Raw genomic sequence first — 24,930 nt, forward strand, 5'->3', positions numbered from 1 at the left:
CAAGAGTGTCCCAATTGTTTTTAATCTTACCAACAAACACCGTCATTAAAGGAATAGGAGACATCAGGTGATTCGTTAGGTCATTTTAGCTTATATTCTCACTCAACTGGATCCCCGCTCTATCCAGAAAGATTAATTTTAGTACTCCCTCAGAGTTCTTTTAACGACGAGGTTGAGTCCGCCCAGGTGGTATCATCCTACCAGGGTGGGGATAGGTGGTCAAATGATGAAGCATGACACTCTAATGTGTGTGAGACCACCTACTCCGTAAGGGGAACACGCCCACCCTTTATAGAGCACACGGCCACCACCACCACACCCCATGCTGATAATTAGATCACCACGTCCGTGATCTGATGACTAGTTGAATGGGCCAGATTAACCTGTTCACAGAATTCCCCATACGCTTTGTGTTGTTGATACCTGGTCAATTGTGTACCGACTGGCAATTGGTAAATGGTGATCAGGGGGAGCACGGAGGGGGGAAGAGGGAAAGACCTACCCTGTACATAACTGCCCACGCTTGCTGGCACAATTTTCAATAAGATGGTGCTCTCAATATGCGATTGTATGCGCTCTGAAAGCCAGAAATATATGGGAGTCGTCCCAAATCACACACGCATCTGTTCAGCTTCCGCATTAGCAGAGGTGCTCAGCCAACAGAGGGGCCATTGTAGTTGTGCCGCAGGATAGTAGAGTTCAAAATGTGAAGCGCCTAGTCCCCCCACCATGAGCGGACATTGTAAAATTGACAGTGCAACACAACGCCTGTCCTTGCCCCATATTAACTCCAATAATACACCTTACAGTTCTTGAAAGAAACTCTTGGGGACAATTATGGGAAAAGCTGCAGAAAAAAATACAGAAATTTGGGGAGGATCAACATTTTATCTACTGCCACTCTGCCCACTGGTGACAGCGGGAGGGAGCCCCAGAAGTGGAGAGACCCCCTCTTGGAACGAAGCGGGTGACTCAAGTTATCATCCTTAGAGCACCCACAGAGTGATATACCTGAATGCCCAAATATTTAAAGGAGTCAAAACCCCATGGTAAACGGTAGGCTGGGAGCGCATCCCGGAGAAGAGCAGACATTTGGACTAGAGGAAAAAGACAGGACTTAGACCAGTTGACCTGAAGGCCCAAGAGCTTCCTAAGGGTGTCCAGCAGAGACATCATGTCAGGCAGTAAGGCCCTGATATCCCCAAGGTAGACCAATGCATCGGTGGCATAGAGTGATACAGTGTGATGTGTGTCGAGGTCCCAGATACCCCACTGTTGTGCCCGCGAGCGAAGGTGACTGGCCAAAGGTTCTATTGCAAGCGTGGATAATAAAGGCGATAATGGACAGCTTTGCCTGGTGCCCCTGTTAATTGAGAAAATCTCAGAGATCAATCAACCTCTTTTCACCGTGCCCGATGGGTTAGCGTATAAGGTACGGACCCATCTCAAGAACCCATGCCCGAAAACCATGCGGCGTAGTGTAGCAAATAAAAATTCCCACTTAAGAGTGTCAAATGCCTTTTTGCTATCTAGTGATAGAGCTACGCTATTGTGTGCTGTAGGTGGAGTGTCACGTAGGATGCATAAGAGTGTCCGTATGTTTAGGAACGTGCTGCGCCCTGGAATGAATCCAGCCTGATCTTCATGAACTAAGCTCTTAACTAGGGGAATAAGTCTAAGATTCGAGATTAAGGAGAGAAAACGGTCTATAGGATCGCACTTCTGTGGGGACATAACCCGGCTTGGGCAGCACTATGATGAATGCCTTGAGCTGCAAGCCAGGGAGCTCACCTCGTGTCAATGCTTCCGTGAACACTTTCAGCAGGGGTTGGATAAGATGTGCCGAGTACGTAGCATAATACTCTACTGGCAGGCCATCCGTGCCAGGTGTTTTATTACGAGCTATCTGGAAAATGGCTCTTCGTATTTCCTCCAGCTGCAAGGGTTCATCAAGGGCTGTGCTCTGTAGGGGGGAAAGCTTAGTTAGGGGGGCAACATTAAAAAATGATTCCAGTTGCTGGGGATCGGCCACCAAATCTGCTTGATATAGCATGCTATAATAGTTACGGAAGGCGTCATTAATGGCAGCCTGTGTGGTAAGTATGGATCGTCAATCAGCTTGATCGCTCCAATTGGGGTATTTTGACGTTCGTCATGGACAAGCCATGCCAATAATCTGCCCGAGCGATCACCCTCTGCATGTAGTCTGGCAAGTAATATTGGTAATCATTTCGGCATAAGCGGGTGTCGGCGTCATTAGTTTCTGCAGCTCGCAGAGACAAATGGGTGTCGCCAACTGGTTCTTGATTTCTGTCTCTAATGTCCACATTTCCTTTTCCAATTCAATGACTTCCCTGTGTGCACTGAGCCCCCCACGTGGCCAAGAGGCAATAGCCCCTCACTACTGTTTTGTGGGCATCCCATTCCGGCTCAAAGGGCAGTCGAGCCACTGTTATGCTCCAAATATTGTGTAATACAGCTGGAAAGCTCCTCTCTAAACGGGGTATCTAATAATGCCTCAGTCTGCAGACGTCACGTATTAATAGTGGAATGCAGTCTGCCCAACTGCGTAGTAGGAAGTAGCGGGGAGTGGTCAGAAACCGTACGAACGAGGTTTAAGGCCTTGTTGAGGTAATTTTCTTTTATATAGCTTCTGCCTTTGACAATAATGTACTTCATTTTGGCCAACCTCTGAACTTGTTGAGACATCATGGCACTGCCTACTTACTTTTCTTTAATCACTTTCTCTGGCGCGTGAAGTTTAGGTGCAGCGTGTTTTTCGGTTCAGCTGTCCCTGTTGTTACTTTGTCTTTTTTGAGGGAGGCAGAGGCTGGGCCATCTGTCACTGTGGCCCTCTGACAGGCACCACACTATGCTTTTTTGCCACTCTCGATATTTGAGTGGACCTTTTTTAGATCATTCAACGATAATCAATATTTCACAATCTGCGTCTACAGCTGTGCACCCCAACCAATGATACTTCTTGAGTGTTTTCCACTTCCACTCTGATGGGGCCAGCTCTATCTACATTGATGCACCTTTTGATGATTAGGAACCTGGGAAAGAAAAAGGACATTGACCAATGCAATTAATGGGGAAAATAAATAGCTCTTTACACAACTATTTGTCTTTTGAGTGGAAGACGCATCCTGGATAATACTGGTGCTTTATACAGTTCGTCAAATATGTTACTAACATAGGGGGAATGTTCAACAGTACGGAATAACAAAACGGAGGATAAACGACAGAGAATATAAATAGTCCATAAGAAGAGGAGTTCAGCTGCTGAAGCAAGGTATCTCTGAGAAGGTAAATAGATGGTTCAACATCTGAATCTTACAAACTGAGCCCATTGGAACAGAACTCCAAAATTCATGATGGGGCCCTGCAGTTTACTGGTTGGGATCTCAAGCAAGATGTAGGTTGGTTGGGTGCACTCCAAACTGGCTCTGCCACCTGGATGAAAAATAGATCATACAGCTGACTGCATTCATATCGTCCAGCGCAGCCATCATAGTGGCAGATAGTCACGCTTGCAATGTAATTAGTTTACAGGAATACCTGGTGACCTTTTTTAAAATGTGTTTGTTTTTTGTGTAACAGTATAAAACACGTACAGCCATCAGGTTGTTTACTGCCCACTCATGTGTAGTTGACATAAATTGCAGTAATCAACTGCTGCAACCCTCCTCCTTACTTAATAAACAAATTTAACATAACTATTAACTTCAAAAAGCTCGTGTTCAGTTTCATATTGCTCACTGTTGTGTACATAGTGCCTTTGAGGCAGCAGGGGGTGACTTGTCAGTGCCCATGCGTGAAGGAACGGCGGCCTCCCTGGTTAGGTCATCGTACCACTGCCCTGGATCATTTCCTGCTCTCTCATTTCTGTCTTATCTGTCCTATTCAGTGCCTCCTTCTCAATGAATATCTGGTGATCTTCTATGGTGAAATTCAGAAGATGCAAACTTCATTCATCTTGAACATCTCACAGGAAGCACTCAAAACCAGAATCTGAGGCTACAACATTTTTCACCTCAGTGGAGGTCCCATTAACAACTGGCTTAAAAGAAGTGTTCTGGTGCACCCTGCACACAATATAATAAGGCTCTTCTTGGCTTCCCTCCTAGGGCTATAGCTTTAAATGAAGAGCCATTACAGAAACAGTCTGTCCTTTATCTTCCTTTTTACAATGCAGTGCTCAAATCAGCCACTTCCTTGGCACAGTGGAAGTGGTTGCATAGGAGGGGGACAGTTTACAGGGAATCATTATAAATGTGCGATCAATAACAGTGAAGTGACTCTCATTTTAGCAATGGTGTCTTAAATGGTCTGATTCCCGTTGCTTGGAGAGTTGGTGTACTAATATCACATTGGTGTGTAATGTAAGGCAGGCAGGTTTAACAAATAGACTGCTTCTTAAGGAAAATTTGCAATTATGAGAGGCTGGAGAGAGATTATGACAGTGGGATCTCAGACCAGGCCAGCAAAGCTCAGTCTATGTTGGGACACTCCTGTGACCCCAGGGGGGGGATTCCCTCCCAAACACAATGGCGTATAGAAAGTATTGCCCCTCCCCCCAGAAGACATGGCAGTTAGGGAAAAGTGGTCCTTAGCTGTGCTGCACCTGTACTATTTTCCTCTTGGTTATTATATTGCACATGATAAAATATGTTGACATTTTTTAAGTTCTGTAAATACTGTGTTACCTGTTAATGGTTTCATTATTTTATCACTTATTTAATATGCCTAATAATAAAGAGCTGTTATACCACAATTTTGTGGCCATAAGCATTTTTCACTATAGGATGTCCTCATATATTTAAACTAATGTATGTTGTTGTTACAGTAAGGTGTAGGGACACGAGGAGAAAATAAAGAAAACATTGCTAACTTCCACTTTCCTTTCTCAAATAGAAGGTTCTATTGCTTATTTGCCCTAAGCCATTTGGGGTGGGAGGTAGACTAATCGGTCTGCTCTTACCCATACTGGGGAAGATCTGGCATCCCCTCTACTGTTATTCCTTAGCACCCACACCTCTTATACCTTCTGTGCCTTGGGCACCATGTTTATGACCCAAGCTCCCACCAGCAGTACAGAGAAGTAAGTGCTCCAGAGAGAATGTAGGAATGTATCAATGGGATGGAATGGAATAAATCAAAGGTAGAAATAGGATTTGGCCAGTTTAATCTCTTGGTAGCTGTTGTGGACACTGATTAATAAAGCATTGAACTATTCTTCTCAACTGCTCGTCACAGGATGCCGTTTACTAACTATCATGTTATCAGTCATTGGTGATGGATTCATTACCTGTTCAGAGACAGTTATCACTGTGTTCTCTAAAGTCAATATCACTAACAAGAAACGTTAAGCAAAGATAAAGAATAATTCTGCATTTTATCATACGTTTGTTTCTCTCTTCTTTGTAACTGTGTACACATCTACTTTTAATTTTTACAAATAGGCTTGGGGAGGTTGAATCCCAAACCACAAAGAGACTCTGATACAAAGACCGTTCTGTTGCTGTCGAGCTTAAGCAGTTGGTTGGTAAAACGCCTCACTCAGTCACTGGAAATGATGTTTACCTCGTTTGAGGAGGTAGTAATCCAACAAATCACTTCAGCATATAGTTTCTAAATCCAGCCCCCTTTTTGAAAGCCCCCATAATATGGATGGTAAACCACATGGCTTCAGTGAATGTTTTTGGTATGATCCCGATGAAATAGCACTGGAGAAAGTGTTTAAAATCACATGCTCTAAGCCAAAAAAACATTGGTACTTCGGGAAGAAGTAGTGTAACGATTGCCAAGACATTGGGGGCCTCATTAAGAGTTTGGTGGGTGACTGAAGCCGCCCGCCAAACTCTTTAGGATGGCAGAACTTAGGTCCGGTCTTCCACCCGCTGGCCCTTTTAAGAGTTTCCCACTGGGCCAGGCAGTGAAAAGCCCGACAGGGCTGTCCATGGGGGCCCTTTCACTGCCCATGCCAAGTGCATGGGCAGTGCCAGGTCCCCCGGCACCCCTTCTCTGCCAGCCTTTGCATGGCGGTGTAACCGCCATGCAAAGGCTGGTGGACACGGGAGTTGTTATCCCCGGGGCAGCACTGCTTGCAGCGCTGCCCTTGCGGATTAAGGCCGCCGGCATCGCCAGGCTGTCGACCGGCAGCAACCTGGCAGTGCCGGCGGTCGGACCATGGAGCTTTCACCACGGTCAAAATGTGGAGGCAGGACCGCCGCATTGGCGGCGGTCCAACCTCCACTGCTGCCACCAGGGTCGTAATAACAGCCTGTGTGTAGAGATTAACGCCTGTACTAAAGAGATTTTTAGGAGGGCAAACAAGATGTGGTGAATATTGCTTGATAGCAGAAGGGATCTAGAGTTCAAAAGAGAGTAGAGTAATGACTGTTTAGTATGGTATTATCGTTGCCTTCCATATTAAGGTGTTCTCCCACAAAATTGGCTGAGGACAGGAATAGTTTGACATAGAAATCTTCCCTATTATCATAGGGCCTAAAGGAAGCGGTTACTCAATATGCCACACATTTTCCAAGCACTCCCCCCTTTTAGTCAAAATGTGTCACCTCAGGTATAAAGGTTGCCTTACTTGAACAAATTGAAGACCCCTTTGTTTTTTGGAGAGGTACTAGAATGGAGCAGGGTGGCAAACTAATATGTCTCCAAGTGCTGCATATCAGTATGTAGCAAGAAAACCTCCTGATGCAGGCCCATGTAGAATTCCAAAGAATGAGGACAGCACATTAAAGCTGTGTGTTTCATCGAAGCGTTAAGTCCTTGAACATTCACTGATTTCATTTTCACAAACCTCCATAGGCTTTCAGATCAAAACATTTTCTGAATACCAAATCCTTTATCATACTGAGGACCATGGATTTGGGCATCGTTAATTGCTGCAACACGTACAACAAGCTGTTATACTATAGTTCAGTAAAAATCTTTTCTTCCTCAACAGAAAGACCCACCATTAAAATGCTTTTAATAGACCATTGTTGTCTGTGCCCTAATAGGGAAATGAAGGTAAAACAAAGAAAGATATGCACCAATAACAAAAGTAGCCTAAAAATACAGGAGAAAAAGAGTCCCATGGAAGAAAAAAGATTATTCAGCAAGCCCATCCCCAAGATCTAACAAATCACCCAGAGAGGAAAAGACAGGCATAGCACCAGGCCTTAGGCAGGCCCCCTCATAGGTCACTTATCGCTGAAATGTTGTGACCCCAAGAATTGGAAAAGAGTACAAATAAAAAAATGAGAATTTCATAGCTATTGTAAACCTAACAAGTTATTTTGCTGCCCTTTGGATCATTTTGCCTCATGTGACCATAAGTGAAACTAGGACTAAAAGGATACATTAGTTCCAACTAGATGTGTAAGGCCGTCATCACAACTTTGTGGGAATGTGGCAGGTTATTTACCAGGAGAAGCCCTATCAGTAGGGGATTTTTTTGTTCACAGATGAGTGGTAACTTCTTTCATACCCCTTCATTTGCCTTGTAATATTGTCATTGTCATTGTCATCCGTAAATTGTATCTTTCTAGTCTTGCAGGTTGCTGTTAGAATGCCCTCTTTCATTTGATGGAAGTGATAAACTCTTGTAACATCTGACACAAGGTTTTTCAAAATTTGGATGGTGGATAAGACACAATGATTTATGTCAAGAACAGTTTTTTAGTTGTCAGAACAGTTAGAAACTGGTGAAACAGGAATTGAAAATGGCATTCTAATTCTGAGTTGAATATTTTTTAGTTAGCGCCTCAGCTGCTTAGCTCATAATCTAGGAGTGATTTTCCACATCATCAGTTTTATTAAATACATCCAGATGTTTCTGTTCAGTTGTACTATTCCGGGAGCTGGTTTACTGTGTTCATGCAATTGCTCTGCAAGTTTCTTTTTGACCTCATCTAGTCTGTTTTGGCTTTTTGTCAGGAGTTTACAAAATCCTATCTCGAGATTTTTATATTTTCGCAGAGCTTGGTGATTAAGAGGTGGATATTGCCTTCTTTGCAGAATGATTGATAGCATCCTCTTGTGGGGTAATGTTGTCAATGAAGCTAGTAGCATAGCGACTCCTTCTTTAGTAGTAGGTTGCGCAGGCTACAATGTCTTTGATGAACAGGGGCTTCATTCCTTTGGATTTAGCTGTAGTGATTGTTACAACCAAGCTTTTAAACAGTCACTTTCAGTGCCACCCATGGAAGCAGTCTGACATTATTGGCTGTGCAGTTGTTCCTAGTGGTAGATTATAGAACAGGGTGACTCGAATAGTGGGCCTGATGTCTGCTATCTAGGAAGCCGAGGCGGAAGAAGGAGTGGAACAATCGTCTTTGGGGGGAAAACAGCAAGTCAACCAGATGCCATCTAGAGGGCCAAAACCAACCATAGAGCCAACACTTCATATAAATAGCATGTTCCCTTTTTACAGTGTGCGTTGATGAGTGGTGGGGGCACAAAGTAATTGCATTTAACCCCCTGAGTAGTCTGGGCCTTTCACATCTGAAGCTCAGTCAAGCAGCCACACCACAGAGCATGCAGCACACCTTCTGCACTAGGAGGGTACAGACCAGATCACCAGGGCAGAGCTCCAGGACAACAACACAGTGTAAAGGGTGCACAGTGCACACACACAGATCAGATGGGACCCCTGCAGCCTGTTTTATGCACTCAGCTCATCTCTGCTTTCTAATCAGACAAGGATCTGAGTGCCCCAGATGGTGTTGCTTGAGTTTTACGCATTGGTTCGCTGAAGTGTTACTCCAGGGAAGCTTTCCTTTATGGCGCACCAAGCACTGATTGTCTTCAGAAGGACTGCACAGCTTTACCTGAGGCCATGTCAGGAGTGACTGCATCCTGTATGTCAGCTCTTTCAATAATAAGCTCTGCTGCCGATCTTAAAATGCTTTGGAGGAAAGGCATCCAGGAGGGTGGGGTGGTTGTGGCTTTTCAAGGGCCAGTTTTCTTTAAAAAAAGGCTTAAGGATGCAGATGGGTTTTCATGGCTTCATTGGGGTCTATCACTTATGGGACAATTTTTCATTTTGAAGGCTGACTCGGGGAGCTTAGGTGGATGCTGCATATCTGGTCTCTGCTGATACAACATCTTGTGATTTCTGAGCCACTAGAGTTTCAGTGGGCAGTCTGAATACCTTTATTATATACCATCTGAATGGAGACTAAAGCAAAGTTTTTAACATTAAACCTTGCTTCTCCTTGATCCTTGTAAGATGAAATATCTTCAGCTAGTTAGTAAAGACTTTAACCCTATATTCCTGTTTGGGCATAGGCCACATTCTTGTACTTTCGAAGGATGCCACTACAGTCACACTTCTTTATGAAGTTAAGTGAAGACCCACTTATTCCTATCATTGCCTGAATTCCCATCTTCATTTTGCCACCAATGTCACCGGAAAGCATCATCATTGTTCAACCATTGGCTTACCTGGAGAACAATGTGATCTTAGGCTAATCACATCACAAGGAGCAGCAATCATGTTTGGGGATTGTTGCACTTTTCGATGATTTCCAATTGAAACTTGATGAAGGATGTTCCACTGCCATCATGATCATTTTAGGTCTGTCTACCAACTTGACACTCTCTCTCACTCTATTTTGCTAAGACTCAGGGCAGCAATGGGTGCAGTGCCCACTATTGGTTTACATCTTTGCTTGCAAGACTGAATTCAGACTGTTTTGCTTGGTGATCATAGATCTCCTGCAAAGAAGGTCCAGTGTTGCGTCCATCAGTACTCTTCATCTGTCACTCACTCACTTACTCAGCGCATACAGTCAAATGGCTCTCTTTTTAAGAATATGTTAACAATGTACAGCTGACCGTTCACTAAGAGGACAACATGGGGTCAGTTCAAAAACGTTTCCAAGATTTCATGCTGGCTAATGCCAGTTGAATGAAAGGGAATGAACTGCAGCTTAATGATAAGAACATTGAGACCATGATGGTGACCTAACCTGAAAGCTGCGGGTTCAGTTTTTTTGATTCACCACATCATAGCCTCTGTTCCATTTGATACCTTTTCAAAATAAATAAACACTAAGGCAAAGAAATGCCTCCTTTCGGAAATCGATCTATAATTTCTGATGTCAATATTTCACTCTCAGTCTGACTAACTGTTAAAAGTATTTGCTTTAATTGCTTAGCCTCCTATGAAATATTGACTTAATCCTCATAGCAAAGTTAATCAGTTATAATCCACATATATTTACAGACCAAAGCTGTTTATATATGGGTCTGGCACTGAAAGTGTCTGCTCTTTTGTGTAGTCATAATGGCATGCAGCAATAGATTTTATTTCAGACTTTAAGATGGACTCAAAACGTGTTTACAAATGGATGCCATGATATTGCATAGGTGCCCAAGAGTTAGAATTGTTTTGAAATTTTTTCTCTTGTTGGTGCTTTATGATTAACATATGATTAAAAAATTATAACAAAATACGATGTATGAAAACAACTACTGAAATGAATATGCAAAGTATGCAATCAGAATCTGAGAAAATCTGTCTTTTTTTGTTATCAATGAACTAATTTGTATTTCAGAAAAGCACAAAATTCCAGAATGTCTGGACCAAACATTCCAAATCTCCTGTTGCCTACGAAAGAGGGAGAATTTACTTTGACAACTATCGGTACTGTTTTAACAGGTAACTCAAGCATATTGAAACTAAGATTGGTTGGTGCTCCTAAATCTGATTGTTTATATAGTTTTTAACTTCCTTTTGATGCTATTGATGCTGAAAAGATCTCTAATAGTTAGAGAAAGTTCTTGTTTTTATACCCTGGCTGACCGCAGGTGGCAAGGAAATCTGGTTTGGAAGACTGGTAAGCAGTATTTTGTAACATTGAGAAGCTTTAAGCACTTGATATGGTAGTGTGATTTGTGTTTTTAAAACAACATTCTAAACATGAGATACCATGGGAATTGTACGCTGGATAGGTAAGCCAAGAAAATAAAAAGAAGCAAAAGCATACAGTCAGAAAATTAAGGAATGTGTTAGAGTAAAAAGAGTGTAGAAAAGGAACGCAATACATTGAGTGATTGGAAACATTGACCATCCGAAGGCAAACCAACAATTCAAATCTGTACTTCTTTAACGTTTTATTGATATCGTCAAACCCATGGTTCTTTCTCTTGAGAATTATACCGCAGATATCTCTTGGTGGTAATACCACTCCCTGCTAGTATGCCTTATTAATGTAGCACCTCCTGCCACTAGATCTCTAAATGTATTTTTGGGCAGTAGTGTGAAGGACCTCGTACCTTTTCTGACCACTGAAACTTGTTTTGCATTTCCTTTTTGTGTTGCTCAACTAATTACTATAATAGTAAGAGATGTGGTCCCTAAGTTATTGATGGAGGTGGGACCAATCAAAACTAGCAAAAACTATGTGTCCCCAGTTGACCATCAATCTTCACGTTAGACCTAATTCATTTGTTACATTATTTCCTTTTTATTGATTAAGTATATTTATGATGATATAACAATGCTCTACTAAACACACTAAAAGCATATTTCAAAACATGAAATTGTAAACAAAGAGCCTTTTAAATCATGTTTCACATATGTACTGCCTCTCACAACCAACTGTTCCCATTATTGCGATGTAAATGCAGATTGGTGTAATTTATGAGGTCAGGTTTGATTAACGAGCAAGAAATGGAATTCATTCCAGAGTGCCCGTATTGGCCTACCTCTCTTCTGAAATGGAGAACATTTTCTCTCCATGCTGCTTATTTGATAGAAAGATTTGTTAAGTTATTTTCATGGCTCTGCTTACCATTTAAAATAATGTGTGCTTAGGACTCTTTGCGAACGTGTCAGGTTTGGTGGTAAATCCCGGTAAGTCCCTCTTGGTCCCGCTGAAACCGGCCAGAGATAGCTATGATTGGCAGCAGGGTATTCCCCTCCGCCGCAATAGCTTACAGTATCTTGGGATACATGTGGCACTCTCACCTGAGTTGGCGTGGTCCCTCAATGTAACACCCTTGACTCGAAGAGTCAGGGAGGATCTCCAGCGCTGGCGGTCGTTCCCCCTCAACATTTTGGGCCGAATTGCGCTGTATAAAATGATGGTTCTCCCTCGGCTTCTCTATGTGCTTCAAAATTTTCCACACCATATTCCTAGGAAGTGGTTTAGCGAGATGGAGGCGATGGCGCAGTGATTCTTATGGCAGGGTTCGCGCCTCCACCTAGCGCTCTGTACCTGTCAAGGGGACGTTTATGAAGGGGGTCTGGGAATGTCCAACCTCGACCTATACTACTTAGCTATGCATTTATTGGTCATCCGTGATTGGTTGGAATGGGGATGGTCAGACCTGGCGTATTAGCTAGAACTCTTGACGAGGGGCTTCTCTGGCTTGCTTGGGAGGTTGTGCGGTGATCCCCTGCCACATATTGTTCCGGAGGTGACTCGGGTGGTGTTGGCGGGGTGGAGGACTGCTCAGCGGACAACTGGGTGGTGGCGCAGCCTTACCCAGCAGACGCCATTGTGGCAGGAACGGTGGCTTGGGGAGGTCTCAACGCTTCAGGGGTTCAATAAATGGGACCTTATAAGTATCTCCCAGCTGGGTGATGTCTGGACCGGCTCCCGCATGCGGTCATTTAAGGAGCTCCAGGAACACTTTGAACTGCATAAGTCCCAATTCCACAAGTTCCTGCAGTTTAGGCATGCATTGCAGGAGCATATTCAGGCAGGGAAAGAACTCCCAGAATTCAGCCCCGTAGAGGCCAAAGTTATGATGGGCGCACAAGGCAGGGGGGGAGTGTCACGCAATTACCGCTCATTGGTCATTAACACCACCCATGCACTTGACAAGCTCCAAGAGCGATGGGAGCTCTGGGTGGGTCCGATCGAAGAGGGAGACTGGAGGGAGGCGTTGATGGCCCTAAGATCCCTAGTTACGGCCTCCCGACTTTGAGTTGTGCAGATATACTTTCTTTATACGGCATACCTCACGCCTAACCAGATGTGTAAAGCGGGTCTGCGGCCCCAAGCGGACTGTCCTCATTGTGCAAGCCCCAACACAGACTTCTTCCATATGGTATGGACCTGCCCCCTGATAACTTGTTATTGGAGGGAGGTGCTGGGAGAGATCTCGAGAGTTATACAGGGGGAAGTTGAAGTGGCTCCATTGCTAGCTCTCCTGGGGGTGCTCGATGGGGTGGGATCCAGCAGAGTGCAGCAAACATTTTTGGGGGTGGCCTGCTTGGTGGCTAAAAGAGTCATTGCAGCGAACGGGAAGGCCGAAACCGCTCCCTCGATCACAAAATGGCGTCAGGGGGTGCACAACAGGAGAAGATGGTCTGTGAAGTACGAAGGCGTCTGGCCAAATACACAAAGGTGTGGGGGAGCTGGAATGGGGCAAGATGCCTGGGTTCTTCGTAAGGGGAGGTGTGCAATCTGACAAATGGGGCAGTGGTTCCTGGAGGTGCATTAGAGTATCATGCGATAGATCAATAGGTGTACTACTTTACTTGTGCTGATTGCACCTGTGACCTATCGGACTGTCAAGCTGTTTCACATAAAACTAATAAAAATGGTTTATTAAAAAGAAAAGTACTGTGTGATCTATTTTAAGACATTGTATGATGCTATATGAGTCTGAGCCCATTGGCAAACATTCTGGTACATAACGTTTGCCAAGTGTAACCTTCTCAGAAGTTATGTCTGAACATAAGACATTGAGCTTGACAAAAGGAGAAAGTAATAAGTTAATACTTGACCTGTGAATTGGAATGCATGCTCTTTTGTATCTACCATTAATGAATAGCCTGGATCAAACAAAGCAATTAGTCTATCCCAAACGGGCTCAAGTTAAATATATCCATGCGATTTTCACCAAAGGTGGTGAATATACCATTAATTTCAATAGCATTGGCACCAGATGTTCAAGAGATTGGATGTTCTTGACAGTCAAGCAGCAGAGAGACTGAGTAGAAACAAGGTTGAGGTGAACAAGGTATTTGAGGAAGCTATTAAAACCAATCAAGAAAAGATAATGCTAAGGCACTTTTTGAGCAAATTGATAAATAGGTGAAATCAGTGCTACAACTCAAGCCTAGAAAACTATCAAATCTCAGAGGGACATTGCAAACTATAAACGAGAGAAAACGTACTCTATCTGCAAGCTCATTTGTATGACAAATCAGAGAACACCGGAGAGTTTCACCAGTTCTAATGAAGAAGTAAAAAGAGATTGATCAGTTTTTCATTGTGCTCCTCAACTAACTTCAGTGATGAACAAAACTGTCCAACAACTAGCTCTGAATGAGATGGAAGAGGAGCCCTTTTCTACTCTTTTTTGTGGAGAAGTGCCAAAAGGGGCTGGGAAAAGTAACTCCAAGATTACGGATAAGGAGAAATATATTCAAGAAGAGCTACCTACAAAAGTCATCCCCCTGAAATCACAGATTCATAATCCGGTGACGAGTGAGTTCTCCTAAGCAAAAGCCCAGGTATTTTCCGAAGAACTCACCTTTGCGCCAACATAATCTGCTTATTGTCACAGTTTGCACGGAACTCCTTTAATTCTTCTTGGAACTAGGTCTGCAAACATACGTTGGCAGTGAGCTAATCCAGAGTCAAGCATGCTATAAGAATTTCAGGCAAATCTACACTTTTTGACCGTCCCCAATTTTGCTCCCTGCAGAGATTTCAACATTTGTCAAAGTAGTTGTGAAAGTTTTGGACAAACTGGAGCAAAAGAAGAGATATCTAAAACTTAATGTCTCCAAGCTAAGAATGTTATGTCAGGAAAGTGTTAAACATTGATAAATTAATTATTAAAGCAGCAGATAAATGGGTAAAAGTTGTACAAAAATTCCTCTGATTATTGAGAACGAGGTATACCGACAACTAAGCAATACACAGCACTATCAGAAGATGTCATCTGACTCTTCTAAAGATATCCAAGGTCTTATTTGGGAGGTCTTTTTAAACAAATTCAGTGGGGACTGCCTCGACTAAAAAGCATTTGAATACATGGACAACAAAAATCCAAGGATCCTTCTTATATATACCCATCATAAAAAGCGAAAGCACTTGCTTAACCCCCTGGTGGACCTGCTGTCTTGGGAATACATTTGGTTGAATACATATATGTTGACTTTCTCCTAAAGTTTTTTTGTATCCACAGTCCAATTCTATGTGAAGGACAGCGCGGGTGTCACCAGTGAGGCTGAAGGAAGATACTTTGACGTTTCTATCAAGGTTTTGGCAATACTGCATGTTGAAAGCCTGTACACCAACATCCGACAAGAGTCAGCAATAGAAGTTATGGAGATATACTTAAATCTGCAGGAGCAACCACATAATGTTCTCAATGAATCTGTTATATATTTAGCTAAAGTCTGTCTTTCAAAGAACTGTGACAGTGAACCAGATAAAGGGAACTGCTGTGGGCTATTCATTTGTCCTGGAGAGGACTATTTAGTTTATGGCTGAGCAGAAGGAGAAGTGGATTTATAATAACAATCTTTTTCTATGTCACTTAACCGCTTAGAAGGGAAATAACAAAAACATTCTGCTGATCTGAGTGGATCTATTGTCACTGTAAACTAATTCCCTAATTAGCCAGTCACTCCCCCATATAAAACATTCTCTGTATCTTATGAAAAGAATATTTCATTTTATGATCCCGTTATCAAACATGAAGAAGAAAAAATGTTACACATGTCTGTATACCAAGAACACAGATCAGAATACCTTCCTTCATTATATAAGTTTCCACTTAAGAAATGTGAAGGGGGATCTACCCTATGGTGACTTCCTAAGAGTTAGAAGAAACTATGAAAAAGACTATCCAATTAATGCTGAGACCCTCATTGCAACACTTGGGGAGTAAGGTCATCTAAAAATGTTGTTGAAAAGAACAATGAATAAGGCTTGGTATACACCCAGAGAGGGACTACTGATCAATAATTTAAAAAGAAAGCCCAAAACTATTGGTCTGTGTAATTACATTAAACCATGTGACTAATAAGGTCAAAACGATCATCTCTAAGAAGTGGTGCAATCTATAACTAATGGGGTTCCCTCTTAAGAAACTGATCTTTGCATTATAGAGACAAAGGAGCCTAAAAGACGATTTGGCTCGCTCTAACATATTGTAAAGCTCTCAAATGCTGTTACTGATTGAAACATTGTGTAATCGTCTGCCACTTCAAAGCCACAAAACATTGGAGGAACTGTATTGTTTGTAAACAGTCAAAGACAGAATTTACCTGTCAATGATTCTGAATTGTCAATAAAGTATTCACTAATTGCATCCTAGAAATGTGATTTGCATGATTCTCTCTCTGCCCTGGTCTATGTCGGAAAAACGAGCCAGGAGGTTTGAAAAAAAACTGCAACACAGAAATTAAAAATATGTGTCATCTGTCCCTTTGAGTCACTTTCTCCGAGCAAAACACTTTGAAAACAACCTCATGTGAAGAGCACTGGAAGTCGTGGTAGCAAGCACAAAAGGTGGTAAATTGTGAAAGATTCTTCTGGAAAAGAGGCCAGAATAATTTTGGGGTTGTGTATGGTTCAGAATGGACTTCATGTAATATCTGAATCAGGAAATTCATAAAAAAAGAAATTGACTCTACTGTATGCAGCAGTAGAAAGTTGAATACTAGTATCCCCTAGACATATTCGAGTAGCCTGAGCATTGTAGGATCCAGAAACTATTATAAACCATTGGAGGAATTGCATTTGATGAACAGCACCTTAATCAAGTATGCTAAAGGAACGGAGGCAGGGCACGACTGGCACTCAAGAATGAATTCCATGTCTTGCTCTTTAATCAAAGCTGGCCTCATGAATTATACCAATCTGAACCAACCAATACCATGTTCACATCTTGATGGACCAAAGGGTGAGGAGAGTACAGCTCATCATGACACGAGTGCATTCACCAAAAATAACCAGATTTTCTTCCAACTGATTTTATTGCAAAAATCCTTCAGTTTCAGCTCCGCTACTAACTTTTTGTTCCTATAAAGAATAATGCAAACAACCTTTGTTGTGGGATACGCACAAAATCTTGCTCCATATTACTTTGGAGTAAAAAAAAAAAGTGAAGCTGATATTTTAACCATGTGAACTGTGTTAACCATGTTCCCAAATACAGCCCTTTGTAAATATGTAAAACTATTAATATGTGTATAATGGTTGATACCCACCTTGAGTTTTATTGCCATGTCTTCCCGTCGTAATAGGAGTTACTAACAATTAAGGATCCTAGTCCTGACGAAGACCTCAGTGAAACTACAGTTGCACTCAGTGAGGTCAAAATCACCATGTAAACATTTGTATCGCCTGGGGAGGGTTCACAAATGAATGGAGACAACAATATTCCACATACCTTCTTTAAGGACAATAATCAATATCTGAACAACTTTGGAATCAGGGCCCCTTAACAGGAGTTATTGACTTTCTCTCCTAACATGGTGGATTCACTTTCAAGGCTGTAAGTTCCCTATAGTGAAACCTATGACCAAATATTGTTAGTTCTATATTCTTAGTACAGTCTTTCTTTGAATTTCTCCATTTACAATCACAAAAACATTGCAATAATGGAAGTCCTTGGTAATATGATTTAAATTGCTCCTCATTTTTTTTTCAAACAGTTTTTTGTATGTTTAGTCAAGTTGTGCTATATAATTATAAATGTATTTAATAAGTTAAGATGAAGTAATCTAACACAAGATTTAAGTCCAATGTGTTAGTTTAGTGCGTGAACATGATTGAAGATTGATGGTCGACTGGAGTTTTTGTTCAGTCACAAATTAGCCACAACATAGCCGGCCATCCTTAGGTTTCCATTTCCTTGTATAAGGTATGTGTTCTTATTATGCATCAAACACTTTGGTGGTTTTTATCCCATGTTTGACTTCTTTGTCCAGTCACCACAAACAGTGGAACTGAGTGTGCCAACGTCAAAGGTAGACAAACTAGGTTGGTGACAACACTGTTGTTTTTAAGTCCATTCCTCTGATTATGCTGAGCATTCTAGTCTCAGGCATTACTTCTTTTGGGTGCTTCTACTTCTTGGCCATTACAGGATTCAGGCACTTTCTAGGGAATATACCAATCGGTAATCATGAGCTTAACCAAAGATATGAGAGGCAACAGATGGAACTGCACCCTGCAATGACTCTGGTTGGAACCTTCATGAAATGAAAGTATGTGCCAAGGTGGTATTTGAATTTATGTACTTTAAATGAAAACCACTGGGCTACACACAAAAAAGTGATGGGTGGGATGTTTGAATTAATCTTAGCCAATGGTAATTACTTTGGGCCGGATTCCAGGCCATCATTTTTTGCCCACAATGTCAGTACAGATAGGAACTAGCCGTATGCAAATCAGTCTTGATCTTGCCCAACAAACAACCCAAGACCGGTTTTGGCCTATTTGAACCTCTTGGTCAGGTGTAGCTTGAGTCCTGTATCATAGTGAACTTGAGACCCACATCTAGGCAAAACTGTTGTACATTTGGTGTTGCAGTGAGTTAATCTAAAAAGTGATAGGTGAAATGCTTGAGTTACTTTCAGCTGCTGGTAATTAATTTGGGTCACACTTCAGTCCATCGTCCCTTTGCCCACCATGTCACTTCAGACAGGAACTAGACATATGCAAATCACTGTTGATCCTAGTCTAATACGAACAGTCTAAAACTGGCCTTAGGTACCTTGGGTATCAGACCTAGTTCGGGTTAGACTGTTCCTATTGGAGCAGAAGCAGGACAGAGGCTACATTTGGATATTTCTCGTCTAATCTGAGGTGGTAACCTGAAGTAGTGCTACTGGGATGCATCCCATTACCTTTGGCTGACGTTAATTCAAGCATTCCATCCATCGCGGTTTAATATTTTAAATTTAAGCAAATCAGACACATCTCTGTGGAGTTACGCAAACAAAGGCCTCACCCCCGCAGAGTTGTTCAGCACGGAGAAATGAAAACTAAGAATAAGATGGAAACAAACTAGGGTTGTCGTACTAAACAATGACTGTGGGCAAATGTATTTTAGTTATCAGGGATTTAATTGACTTTTTCGCTTTAACACGAACAACAAATGCACTGTCATATTTAGAGCTCCTCGGAAAAAAAAATGAAACTATTACCCGTAGGTGTACTTATTTCGTCACTGGGTGGTAGTTTTTCGTGAAATAATACGAGGTAACAATGTTTTTTTCTGTGCTCCCACTGGCCACATGTTGTTAATGAGTCAGGCTGCGCTGCTGCAATATCTCATCACAGACGCAATGTTATTGCTTGGACTTGAGGTTTTACTGCACGTCTAAATCTGTATAACGAGATAAATGTGAGGCAAACGGACTATAGTATATTTTACCCAGCAACAGTAGTCTCACAGATGGAATGGTAAAACAGACGTTGTTCGAAATGGGTTCCTGAGAGGAAAGCTCACGTGGGAGTAACGCTTGTTTAGTCATCTTCAGAGCCAAGCGCGTGACTCATCAACAAGAACGGAAAAGCTATTTCCAAGGTACATCGCTTTCGCTATTTGTGAAGTTCTGTGCTCTGACTCAGAATGGAAGAACCAAACTCCGTATTTAAGTCACACGCGACCTGAAAGGGATATGTTCTGCGCTTTCGTAACGATTCACTTTCCAAAGACACCTCAAGCAGTTCACGATTTGTCTAGCGTGGGCTTATCTCTCTTTATATATTTATATATATTTTAATTGACAAAATCAAAGTTAAAGGTCACCTCTGGTTCAGCGCAGTCAAACCAGGGGGGCTCCCCCAACCCACCCATGAAATTCACAGTTACTGTTTGCAGCGCAAACGATAAGGGAAAAAACTGACTGCCAAAATCAAAGGGCAGGCGGCAGGAGTTACCTCATGTTTGTATGTGTTGCAAACCATACCCGGCAAATTTCAGGGCTTTGTTGGGTTTGAATTCGCGGAACCATAAGAGACTTTGAACTTTGTTTTTTTTTTTCCCTTCAAATTTCTATGATTTTGTTTTGACGCACCACCCCCAACTGTCTGCTGAACGTCCATTGGCTGCGCGCAAGAGTTACGTTCACTTTTTTTTGTAAAAAACGATTAGGACCGTAATGCTTGTATATTTTTTTAGGGTCGAGTCTGCGTCGCATGCGCTCGCGCATGTGTATCGCTAGCGAGACGCTTTAGGTATTAGAAAAGGGCTCGGAGCCCCATCGACGTCACGTCAGAGTCTTTCATTGGCAAGTTGGCTTGCCTGTTAGAATCTGCTTCTTTTGATTAGTGGAAGGCACGCATTCGTCATGCCTTTTCCGTGGTTAGTCCTCCTCGAGTGCAGCGAGCAAGTAAGGAAAACATGCGAGGCTTGCTGGGGTTGTGGACTACTTTTTCTCTATTTTCGCAGCGCGATCTCGCTGAGCAGAAGTCGAGCGCTTCGTTAATTGCACTTTTGCCGGTTACGTTCATAATTGCACTTTTGCCAATAGGTATTATTACGTGTGAACTGTACAGCGCGATCGCGCTGTTTTTTTCTTTTAATGCAGGAAAAATCTGGTTGGGAGTTTACAACTGTGAACAGATGTAACTCCGACAAATGCGAGACCCCAGTGCATTGCAAATGCTTGTTTATTTTGTAAAGATGTGCAGTTTTCTACAAAAGGTGGTTGCTTTTTTCCTGATCATAAAATGACATGATTGGTTATCGCAGATAACTCATTTGTTCCATGACTTTGAGTGCCCACAAGAACCACCGTTAGTTCAGCCACCTTTCGTGGAACCCCCGCCGCCCTATTGCTGTGTGTGTTTTTTACCTCGCTTAACTTTTTACCTTTTGCCCAGCAAGCAACAGCACAAACATTGACATATTGGACTTTTACTGTTACATTAGCTATTGTAAAATTTGTTGTAGATCTGGCCGTTGGGACCAAAGTTACAGGCAAATCAAAAGTGCATTTTTAATGGGAAGTGCGGCTGAATCACAGCTACACGGCGCGGAATATACGTGTGTGTGTGTGTGTATATATATATATATATATATGTATATATATATATATATATTCACTGAATAAAACAAAGGCTAAAGGGACGTTATACTTAGAAAATGGAATTAAAAACACCCATTAAAATTCACTTAAAAACCAAGGTTACAGGGTCGTTATAGTTAGGTTCTGAATTTACAGCACAAAACTATAGAAATTCAGCAGTTATGATTATCTTAAGTAACTATAACTCATGCCTTAAGGTACCTATAACTTGCGCAGCCGCCAATCAGTTATCTCATCAATAATTTTACTGTTAATATTATATTGATATTATTAATGCTGTTAGAAAAGATGTAATCAGTGCTGTAATATCTGGGGTAATTAGCAGTGCATGGTGAGGGCGTGAGTTATAGTTACCTTAAGGCACAGTTTATAGTTACTTGAGATAACTATAACTATATCTGCTGAATTTCTATGGTTTTGTGCCTGTAAATTCAGAAACTACCTATAACATCTCTGTAACCTTTGGGTTTTTAAGTGAATTTCTGTGTTTTTTTTAATTCTATTTCCTAACTATAACATCCCTGTAACCTTTGTTTTTTTCAGTGAATTTCTATTGATTTTTTTTAACATTACCCCCTATAGCCACCCTAAGGCTGGGTGTGGGTGGGGTTGGCCGCATGGCCTGGCCTGCAGCCTACCCCTTATAACCACCCAATCCCACGCCATGCATAAAGTGCTTCCTTGTTTGGTGGAGATGCGTTCATAATCCTGTAATTAAAGAACGCGTCTCCAAAATCAGCAGGAAACACGCTCTGGGGCCTTTTATTAAGCTGTCCATCAACAATGGAAAAGGGCAGGAAGACGTTGCATACCACTAATGTATATGGGGCGGGGAGAAACTGTCAGGGCTTCTATATCATTTTACAAACACTTGTGGTTTTTAAAAGGGAGAAGACAATCTCTGATCAAAGAAGCAAATTTCAAGAAAGAACCCACTCGTCACAGCGCCCTCATGGATTTCAGAAGACTTTTCAAGGGAGAAATGCAGAGAAAACACACTTGCTTTGCCTTGGCCATGCGCAAATAGATAGGATGATCACGTCTTTACAAAAGTGGAGCTTCAACTTGGGCACGTGCCTTGTTTAGATCTGGAAGTGCTTCCCTTTGGGGTTTAATTTCTGTGAAATGAGCATTGTGCCAGAATGAATCTTGCTCTGCCTGTTTATTCAAGAAGAGGCCACTGTTTTGTGCAAAATGTCTACCCAACTGGAGTATTTTTTACTGGCTAATTAGTAAGTGCTACCTCATTGGGTAAATGTATAGTGGATCTCGTACACTACAGCTGCATAAAGGACGCTGAGATAATGTCTCCAGTCAGTTTATGTGTCTCTTACTTTGCCAATGTGATAGTTACTCAAGTGTTTTCATCTGCTCGTGTGGACCAGAGGGGAGCCTCAAGGCCCCCGCGGTCCCAGCCGGCTCTCCGCCTTCTGCGGGACCCCACATTGCTATCGCATGCAGGGAGCTGCTAAATATGCAACTCCCTGCGTGAGGGAGCAATATTTCATCTGTTTTCCTGCCTGCATCACTGTGGGAAGCAGATGAAAACTCTGCTCCCATCAAGCGAGAGCACTTTTCATGCTCTCTCTTGCTCGGAGTGGAGTTAGTGTTTGCTTTTGCTTGGTGGGAGCTGTCACAGCCTCCGCAAACCAAAAGCAAACAGCCCTCTCCCTAAGATGGGCACCTCAGGAGATAGCCGGAACAAGCCCTGCAGGGTGGTGGTCCCCAGGGCCATTAATGGCTTCCAGGGGGGCCACACAGTGCCCCTCCATATTTAAACAAGTATTTGCAATGCAGTTGGTCTCGCGTTTGCTCGATTTAGAGCTATTAGCGTAGTAAATTCCTAACTGGACTTTTCTTGCCGCATAAATTGAAAATTGAAAATAAAAAGTAAAACAGTTGACATAAGCAAGCCAATTCAAAGCGCCACAGCCGCCATGAGCATGAACACGAAGGAGAGACACAAAAGGGAAAAGAAGTTTGCTTGCAGTCAAATGTATCGGCAAACGTGCAATTATCCATGTAACAGGGTCGATGGCCAAGGCGGTAATAAAACCGCCCCTAGGAGGGACAAACTTAAAGCATTTACCAATGATAACAAAGGATTTTTGAAAGGCAATCCCATGAACGAGTGATAGTGATGGGCGTGCAGTGGGCGTGGTTAAAGCCCACAGATAGATTATAACAGGCCATAGCGCATGTGCACTTGACCTAAAAATGGTATATGAAAACCCCAGGAAGGAGGTCTGCGCTACCCCACTCCTTTCTTTAAAAAAAAAGCCCCAGAGAGGTGGTGGTACCCGGGGCTTATGAAAGCCCTTGGAAGGTGTCCCTGTGCACCCCCTCCTATTTTTATGTAATATTCATGCTCCCGGGACCTGGCCCACCCAGGGGCTTTCTTTGAAAACAAGCACAAGAGCTTTTTTTTTAATGATTGTTTTGCTGCGAATTCCCTGCAGATTTGTGGCAGCTTTTTTAAATTTTTTTTTTAATGCTTTTTTGCCTTGCTGGAATCCTGCACCAAGGCTAGGGGGCAGGGTATAAATACCCTGTCCCCTGTTGTTTATTTTTAATGTTTTTGTTTAGGACTTGGCTGAGTCCGCAGATGGCTACCAACACTTCCTGGTTGAAGTGTTGGCAGCCAATCAGATCTCTGCACAGGAACGGGAGAATTTGCTAATTATTTGCACACTTAGATATAAAAATTAGGATTTTCTATAAAATCTTGAAAACTACTGAACGGATTTACACCAAATAACAAACAGCGTGCTTCCTGATCCAAGAGCTAGCTTTCTGTCAAATTTGGTGAAGTTCTGTCCAGCGTTTCGGGCTGTAGTCAAGTACAAAGTCCCATTGGAAATTAATACGTGGAAACACGCTTTTTTTTAACCCCCCCTTTTTCTCAGCCTCTGGTTGACGGATCACCCCAAAACTTTCCATACACAAGACCCACCAAGACAGTTTTTTTGGGAAAATTTCAGGAAGATTTGTCAGACAGTGCCAAATATATAGCCAAGTAAAAAAAGCTTTTCCTATTTTCCTATGGAAAAGAGGTCCTAACTACAACTACCTACTGGATACCGCCAGTAGGTGCTAAACATACACACACACATTTATATAATCAAACAAACAGTACAGATCAAAAAAGAGAGACAGAGCAGTTCTAGTGGAACACATCTAAGACAAATGTTACACCTCTTGATCAAAGTGCTGACCATTTCAAGCAAATTAAGTTAGAGACATGGTTGGACGATAAGTAACATTTATTTATACCTAATCCTCTTATTACTATAGAGTTATAAACTTCAGTTAACCAGATCGCGGTTAATAACAATACTTGTAAAGTTGTGTCAAGTTATAACAACGTTTATATCTTAAGAATATGAAGCAACAGACTTGTTGTTAATAAGGATGTCCATGAATGACAGTTGATGATGTTCAGGTCGGTTTTAGTATGTTCTGGGGTTCAGCCAGTCAAATAACTGTCCAACAGGGGTCAAAGATCCTCTAGCGTATATAAACATGAAGTTGTACGCTGAATACTGTTAATCTTCCACCCACAGACATGTCTTTGAGGTGTATTCCAACGAAGATTAGCATTTTAGGATCTTGGCATCAGAAGCAGGGACGTAGCTTGGTCTGTAAGATTTAGTGTTTGTGAGCTTCATATTTTCTGAATGATCATTTTGGCATATCATGGGAAATTACAAACATGAGAAGCAGGGCATGGGGGACCTTAAGGAGCAATGGAAATGGAGAGAAGTGCGTATTGTTAGGGGCACTTACAACACAATATTTTGTAAAATAACCAACATAAAAAAAAAAAAAAAATGGAGAGTAGAGAAAGAGTGTGTGTGTATATGTTTGTCTGTGTGTGCATGTAAAAATTCGTCATACCT

At 42.1% G+C, this 24,930-nt stretch overlaps 1 protein-coding gene across 4 annotated transcripts in view; it reads left to right on the top strand.

Moving 5' to 3' along the window:
- The window catches only part of DCAF17 (DDB1 and CUL4 associated factor 17), a 444,850-nt gene that overhangs the window by 77,726 nt on the left and 342,194 nt on the right, over nt 1-24,930 (top strand). For all 4 annotated transcript variants that reach the window (XM_069225322.1, XM_069225323.1, XM_069225325.1 and 1 more), the window contains one exon: nt 10,569-10,672. In XM_069225322.1, coding sequence (XP_069081423.1) covers nt 10,569-10,672 — 104 coding nt within the window. The remainder of the gene's footprint in view (nt 1-10,568; nt 10,673-24,930) is intronic.

This window comes from Pleurodeles waltl, chromosome 3_1, assembly GCF_031143425.1.
Source record: "Pleurodeles waltl isolate 20211129_DDA chromosome 3_1, aPleWal1.hap1.20221129, whole genome shotgun sequence".
NCBI lineage: Eukaryota > Metazoa > Chordata > Amphibia > Caudata > Salamandridae > Pleurodeles > Pleurodeles waltl.